We start from the raw sequence: 8,129 nt of genomic DNA, 5'->3' as shown, positions 1-8,129 counted from the left end.
ATAGATAGATAGACAGACAGACAGACAGACAGACAGATAGATAGATAGATAGATAGATAGATAGTCTGAATCTAACTCTGAATGGCAGTATATTTAGTGCACATGAGCAAACAGAGTTTGTCTGACAGCTGGTCACAAGTTTCCCCACGCCCAGGGCGGTGCCAGTTTAAGTTCAATGACAGATGACTAGTTAGTATGATAAACACTGGACACACAAATGTCCTCAGCGATGCATAGCAATCGGAAAGAGCATTTGTACAAAATCCTTGTCATCGGTGATTTGGGAGTAGGGAAGACCAGCATCATCAAACGGTATGTGCATCAGACGTACTCCACTAACTACAGAGCGACCATCGGGGTGGATTTTGCGCTCAAAGTTCTCAACTGGGACTCAGAGACGGTCCGGCTGCAGCTGTGGGACATCGCAGGTAAGCGAAAGTAGGCTGATAGCAGTGTGTCAAAGCCAAGACATATCCGTGTCAGCATTCATTAAAAATATGCTGAAATGCAAAAAGTGCTGTTGTTTTTAAGTACCACACAACTCGCGTGATGGAATTGTCTCTAAATATTCATGTAGGCCTATATTGTTCCTTAAAAACTATTACCACAGTAACCATAGATTAAGTCAAAATAATAGTTACAGTTAGTGTTACTGCAATAAAACTGAGAGGTTAGCCACACGTGTCTTTACATAAATAACTCTTTTTACACTTAAAACGTACACTGCAAAAATATTCGTCATTTTAATGGAATAGGCTGTAAGCTTACCATATAGGTTAAAAATGTGTAGGCCTATTTTAAAAGAAATGTAATTTAATTGCATTGGTTTTATCACTAAATTTTAAATTTGACTAGTTATAGATATAGTTTTTATTTATAATATTATTTAATAAGGCATAATTTATAAGGTTTAAGGTAAAATATTGTTAACATTATCATTGATTTTATAAGCATAAATTCCCTGCGTGACTGTCCCATTAGTTTAGATTTTAACAAAAACTTTCAGCTTTTGCTAACATTATTGACTGTCAGTTAGGAACTTTAAAATACAGCCTTATAATTTTGTAACGTTGATAAAATTAACCATAGATTACTACAAATAAAACCAAAAAACAGGGTAACCATGGTTTTGCTACACTGACCATGGTATTTGTAGTAAAACTGTGGTTATAAAAATGTTAATCATTCGCCAGAACATGGTTACTACACTTTTACTATAGTAAAATCATGGTTAATTTTCGTAAGGGCTGGTTTTGTAAGGTGGAGATCCGTGAAACTTTAAAGAGCAGCTCTTTGTCAATATCAAATTAGTCCATTACGACTTAACGTCGTTAAGTTTAATGTCAGTTGATCTTGTTCTGCGACAAAATATGTTCCCAAACCAGAAACTTTTGCTCGTTCCTGTTAACGTCCTCCTCACGTGTCAGGCACGCGCCGCTGAGAACTGGTTTTTCGCGTGCCCGCTCGGAAAGGTCTCTCATGTGAGCGAGGTTGAGAGACGAAGCGCGCGGATGAAACTGGGGGAAAATCTCTGTAAACAAACCACGGGCAAGTGTATTTCCAGCAGTATTTCTCAGTCCTCAGCTACGGTAAATTTCACTTTAAAACAGCACACCTGCTCGAAACAACAGCACAATTAAAAAGCAAAAAGGCATATGAGAAATATAACCTACATGGAAAACCAATGTGGTTCTTAAAAATGTTTACCTATTTATTTAATATATAAACGCAAGTAGGCCTATATACCATGGTAACCTCATTTCCACCAAAATAACATGGTTCTAGGCTATTCTTACTACTGTGGAACCATAATAAACACCTTCAAGCTGTATATGAAGCTAAATCTTTCTGCCATTGTGTTTGCAACACTCTAGTTGTAGTAACTAACTGTGGTAACAATGGTACTTTAGTGTTTAGCACATTTTAATAAATGAAATAGCATACTTAGCAAAAACAAACACTTTTTTTGAGGAAGTCTACTAATTCGGATAAGTAAGGTGTAGGCCATGATGCCTAATGCAGTTATACAGTAGCAAGTCATTAAACCACTCATATTCTAAACCGGACTAAGAAACTGAAGGGTTTGTTCTTCGTTATTACTATACTGTCCTCGTTAGGACTGACTTTTTATTAAACTCTCATCCTGACATGACTCAGTAGACACTCTTACATAGTCATAAACTCAGGAAGTCATTTGACATACAGTTTCATGAAGTGAAACATGCTGAGTTCATTTTCCCTGTTAGTGATAATTTTCATCAAAAGCAGGCACATTTTGCCAAGTTGTCAAGTTAGGTGACTGTAACACTTTCTGTAAAGGGCACTCCCCACTGCTTCATCAAATTTCAGTCAACGATAGCAGCAAAAACTTTTATTCAAATCTGAAAATTGCATTTTGTTCATAAACATATTAAGCAAAGGCAAGATATATATTTAGACTAGACTGATGATTTACATTATAATTCATTGTTCATATTTCATTGTATAACACCTGTGCAGTATCTCAAAAGGCCATATGGATTAACAAAACCAATACAGCATTTCTTGTTTCGTGGTCCATCAAGTGCGAAGCAGACTGCTGTCAGACCCACGGAGATCAACATGCACCTCCTGATTCTAATTTTGAACAAATAACAGAACAAACTGAGAGAAACAGCTGTCCTAGGGAATGTTGTATAATGCTGGCAGCCCAGATGAGTAGCTGCATTCAGTCAGACAAGAGAAAGGCGCACAGATGGAATGTGCCATTAGCTGGAAAAGTCAGTCGTAACGAGCATATTCGATTGAATAAGAACAACAGGAAACTTTGCTGTGGATACTGGTCAGAACGATGTGCACTGCAGGAAAGTGCATGCACAAAAAAAAGAGTCATGTGTTCTTCACCAGTAGATTCGTTATACTAAATGTAATCATGCCTGGCACAGGCTCTTTCATAGAATTTGAGACCATGAGCTGTTACTTAAAATATCTTACTATGTATAAGCAATTTATGCATTCAGCATACACTGGCGTTCAAAAGTTTAGGGAAGCTTTTTTTTCTTTCTCAAGAATCATCAGTGGCAAATCCTTTAAATATGAAAACGTACTTACAAGCTGTGAGTCAGTATTAATTGTCAGAACACCGGCATTGTAGGCTACTCTCCGAGGCAACAGTCCTCCATAAATTGCACTGCACACATCTGAATATTTGGGTTGAACTGTTCTGGAAAATACAACTTAACCGAGGCATTTGTTGCATCCAGTGGGGACATAATTACTGATTATAATGACTTAAGGCCCGTTCACACCAAGGACGATAACTATAACTATAAAGGATCTTATTTATTCACGAACAGCTTGTAACACTCCAAAGAGAAAAGAAAACTTGAAATCGCATCATATGACCCCTTTAAAACTTAAATTTAGTAAGAACACATTAAATTTATTGTGTTTTCCACCAAACAAATTCAGCTTTGTTGAGCATATGAAACTTCTTTCAAGAACTCTGAAAAAAAAATCCAACCTCAAACCTTTGAATGGAAGTGGCATTTGGCTTGTTGTGTCATGCTTTTCCCAGTTGTTTTATACCTTTTTTCTCCCTCTCCATCTGCACTGGAAGGTCAGGAGCGGTTCGGGAACATGACACGGGTTTATTACCGAGAGGCCATGGGGGCGTTCATTGTTTTTGATGTTTCCAGACCCACCACGTTTGAGGCTGTCTCCAAATGGAAGGAGGATCTGGACTCAAAATTAATACTTTCAAATGGTCAGAGTATCGCCACAGTGCTCCTGGCCAATAAGTGCGACCAAAATAGAGACTTTCTGACTAACAACAGCCTGAAGATGGACCAGTACTGCAAGGAGAATGGATTTGTGGGCTGGTTTGAGACATCTGCTAAGGTAAGGTATAACATTTCGGTATGATTTTAGACGGAGCAACAGTAATGACAGAGAATATTTGTGTCTGTCTACAAAAAAAACCTATAGTACCATGGAATAGTGATGGTTTCCGATACCAGCTAATACCATGGTAATTGGATATGTCATTGTAGTATATTCACTAATTAGTGCATTAATGTACCATGGGCATTAAACTAATAAAAAAGACATGGTATCAAGGTAATACTGTGTTTTGTTTGTGTTTTTTATCTGCACTATGGTATTCCTTGGAGTGCCATGTAAATTCCCTGGTATATAGAGCAATAATTTATAGTAAATGTCATGGATTACCATCTTTTACTGACAAGTTTGGAAGTTTTTTCACTGACTGATTCAACAGAGATCTTATAGGCCTACTGACTGAGATATTATACTGACGACTGATTTTATACTGACACCTATTGTCTATCTGTCTTTAACAAATGTAATAAATTTGTTCCGCAGCTGTTGGGAGAGTTACAAGATTATTTTGTTTGACATGTGATCTCAACATGGTAGCCACCACTAGCAAGGACCACCTATATGTACAATAAAAATAGCTTTTCTATCCCACTGACAGCGGTCTAACAAATATCTTTTGACAGAACTTGTATTGTCAGAGCCTTTAGTGCTTGATTAAAGCTTCTGAATGAAAGTTATTCATATTTGCATGCTAATTAGACCTGCCACTCACATGCAGAGCAGTTGCTGAGGGAAACGGGAGAATGGGCTGTTGGTACATTGGGACGGTCTCATTAAATCCAGTAGAGAGGTTTCAAAGGGATTTATTTATTTATTTCATTTATTTCAGCACCTCTATCCATTCATCCTTAATGAAGAGTCCAATCAGACTTCCATCTAGTAGCATTTTCATGGGTTTTAATAAGTCATTACTGTTGACAGGTCAAGTTCATTGGCATCAAACACAGTCCTATTTCCAAATGATCAAATCAAACTATCTAAAACCTGGTTGTCTTAAAAATGTTTAATGTATGTTCTTTCTCTCTAAATTTTAGGAAAACGTCAACATTAATGAAGCTGCCAACTTCCTTGTGAAACACATAATTGCCAGTGAGAATGATATCTTGAAATCAGTGGTTCCAGATACCATCTCTCCTCAGCTCCACTCTGATAAAGAAATGACCTGTTCTGCATGTTTCAAACCCTGAGAGAAGGTGGCAGCACTCTATGGCAGCAGTATTGGTGGTCCTTGGACTGAAGAAGATGACCTTCACACCCTCATCCCTCTGATTCCAGCACTATGGTCAACCACTGATGAGCCGCAACCACCACAGAGATCTGTCTGTTAGTTACAGCATTAAACTACAGACACTTTGAGCTTGCACACAGAGTAAATGTATTTATGTTTGAAGCTGCACTTTTCGTTTTTTGGTCTTTTTGTGTTATTTATGTCTAACAAAACCTGGGGAGTTCTGGACTGGCATGCTTGACTGAACAAGGTGAGAGATTAGAACTTCTTTCTGTCAGACACAGACAGCTGATTATGCTTTCAGAAACAGAAATGTTTTATCAGTATGTACATCAAAATATAGCTATTATTTCTGGTTCTGGTGGACTGAGTTTTAATAACCCCAGTGTTATATGAAAAATAACATTGTACTTTTTTTAACATTATACTTTTTTAATGTGCAACACCCATGTCAAGACACTTTCAGAAGTGTTTTGCATCTGCATTTCAGCTATATTCCTGATCTAATGTCACTAAAAACTTTAAAGATACATTGTTTGGGTTATGCATTTTCACTTTTGAAACATGAGGTTTGGGTTATGCATTTTTACTTTTGAAACAGGAGGTTATGCTTAAGTTTCTTCACAATCACAAACCAAGGTTTGCTACTTGCTAATTGGTGGCAGGTAGTATTAGTGGGAGGGGCATATTCACTCTAGAGAGCATTTGATTGGACAAAAATCAGTGTAGTTCATGATGAGTCATCAATATTTTGCTTTGGTTTACTCTTAAGAGACAACAGTTCGTTTTAAAAACTGTTTATTTAATTTTAATTTTTTATTTAATTTAACGTTAATTTTGTGAAAGTTGCCATGAACATTCACCTATTTCTAAATGCATGTTATTGATCTTATGAACAATTCATCCATGCATATGTTTCAATTAAATATTCAGTCTTTGGACTTCATCCAATCAACACAACAACCAATGGACAGGGCATTTAACCTCTAGAATTAACACCAGTTTACTATGATATTCTGTAGTATTTACCATATTGACAGTGTTAAAGGACTGTCATGCTAAGATAAATACTTCTTTATGGGCTTTTTGTGGTTTTAATTTACAGGATATGTGCATGCATTCTGCAGTAACATGTATTTATAATCAAGTTAAACGTCTCTTAATTGTTTGCACAAAACAGATTTCTCAAACTATATCTTTAAAAAGAGAGCTGCCAACCTCTTCCCTCATCCACTCTGTCTCCTTGAACATCCTGGCCCTTCTTATCTACTGCCATCCTTCCATTTCATCCCTTTTTTCACTCCTATTTCACTCTCCACATCTCCTTTGCAGTGATTCACTGTATGACTCATTGAAATTATATAAATCTCCCATGATTCCCTACATCACCATGTGCTTTATTCAAATCCTTTAATGTGTATATTGATCTACTGGCTTTCCATATCCATCTGCACCTGCTGCAAACACTGAGTTTTCTCATATTATTTGTCTGTGTGGGGGTTGTTGTATTGGATTGTATTGTATCGTTAAATATGTTTCCGTGAGCTATTTCATCAAGATGTTGTCAAGGTATAAAGAAACACTTTGAAATTTGAAAATCTGTTTTGTTTTGTAAGGTTTTGCAATATAATGTAACAAAGAAACATTTTTATGCTACGACAACTGAATGAAAAAAAAATGTGCGTATTAAGTGTACATTTAGCTGAATAAAATAAAATCCTTTGTTTTGTTGACTGACTTCATTCTTACAGGATTAGCATTACTAACATAACAGTTATCATCACCAATTATATTTAAATGGGTGTATAACAACATAAACGTGATCTCACAGGTGGAATAACGGGCTGTGGGAAGGTTAGACAAATTACAGCCTTGTAGTTCTTTCCACAACTATATTCAACTCTAGTGTTATCACCATGACAACTGCATGCCACTTTTTTGTTTTGTTTTTTGGCCTCTGCAGGCTATACTTTTGTTTTGATTCCTTATAGAGCAGGAGGAGGCAATTCATACCAGGTTCCTGGAAATCTGCTCTGCTGAAACACTTATAGATGCCCAAACTTCGGAGAATTCACAGAGAACACATTGATTTAATCAATAATGTGCCTAGCACTCACTTTTTTTTAGTTTAAAAACATGCGTTCAGAATGAGGATTCTAGTGTGTTTCCCAGTCAACACGTGAGATCATGCGATGATCACAGTGACATCACACGATCCTCATACTGTGATCCTCACGGTGTGAGTACTAGGTGAAATTATTGTGAGTTCACATGATCCTCATACTGTGATCCTCACGGTGTGAGTAATAGGTGAAATCATTGTGAGTTCACATGATCCTCATACTGTGATCCTCACGGTGTGAGTAACACACATTGTGACCACACCATGAGAATCGTGTGAGCTCATGGTGACATCATTGTGAGATCAAATTGTTGACTGGGTTGTTTATTTGGGCTACACAAGATGTTCATGGATGAGGACAACAGCTCTATGAGAACCTCTGTCCTACTAATGGACTGCATGACTGCATCTGCTTTCCTCACAGGAATTAAATTTGACTACCACAGGTTGCTGGAAAACGCACAGGCCTGCTCATAGTCATATGAGTGCCATTACTCTGCACACAAGAGCTTGAGAAAGAAGAGAGAGAGAGAGAGATGAAAAGTAAGGTACTATTATTCTCAAGGACTCAGCAAACTAGCCTGAGATATTCTAAACATGCTGTTAGTCACAATGATGCAGTTATTCTGAACGTAATGATGAACTCCTGAAAAAAAATAATGTCCTGGAACAAGGTCACCCTGACTTGCTGGGCATAGCCTATTTACAAAAAAAAAAGGGGAAAAAAAGGAAGAAGAAGAAAAATAAATTCTGTGAATTGAGCCGGTTTGAATTTACCAGTGAGTTTTTGGGCAGTTTACTTAGTGTTCATAAGTTATAATAACTCATATGTCAAAAACTTTTCTATGAATTTTAAGTTGCACCAAGGAGCATAACAGGGGAGTTGGGGTTGTTGGTGGG

At 37.1% G+C, this 8,129-nt stretch overlaps 1 protein-coding gene across 1 annotated transcript; it reads left to right on the top strand.

The window, feature by feature from the left end:
* Window positions 1-218: 218 nt before the first annotated feature.
* rab38b (RAB38b, member of RAS oncogene family) lies at window positions 219-6,740 on the top strand. Its single transcript, XM_016528307.1, has 3 exons — window positions 219-428; window positions 3,599-3,879; window positions 4,914-6,740. Exons 1-3 carry the CDS (start codon window positions 230-232, stop codon window positions 5,064-5,066), a joined length of 633 nt encoding a protein of 210 aa, XP_016383793.1. The 5' UTR covers window positions 219-229; the 3' UTR covers window positions 5,067-6,740.
* The last annotated feature ends 1,389 nt before the right edge of the window (window positions 6,741-8,129 follow it).

Source organism: Sinocyclocheilus rhinocerous, unplaced genomic scaffold (genome assembly GCF_001515625.1).
Source record: "Sinocyclocheilus rhinocerous isolate Xijiao unplaced genomic scaffold, SAMN03320098_v1.1 scaffold603, whole genome shotgun sequence".
In the NCBI taxonomy this organism is placed as follows: domain Eukaryota; kingdom Metazoa; phylum Chordata; class Actinopteri; order Cypriniformes; family Cyprinidae; genus Sinocyclocheilus; species Sinocyclocheilus rhinocerous.
This window is presented reverse-complemented; position numbering and strand designations above follow the sequence as displayed.

What these genes read in the sequence shown, in the direction of transcription:
- rab38b (XM_016528307.1), top strand. Translation starts at nt 230, where the DNA reads ATGCATAGCAATCGGAAAGAGCATTTGTACAAAATCCTTGTCATCGGT. An exon ending in GCAGCTGTGGGACATCGCAG is followed by an intron (nt 429 to 3,598) that starts GTAAGCGAAAGT and finishes CTGCACTGGAAG; the next exon opens with GTCAGGAGCGGTTCGGGAAC. An exon ending in GGTTTGAGACATCTGCTAAG is followed by an intron (nt 3,880 to 4,913) that starts GTAAGGTATAAC and finishes TCTAAATTTTAG; the next exon opens with GAAAACGTCAACATTAATGA.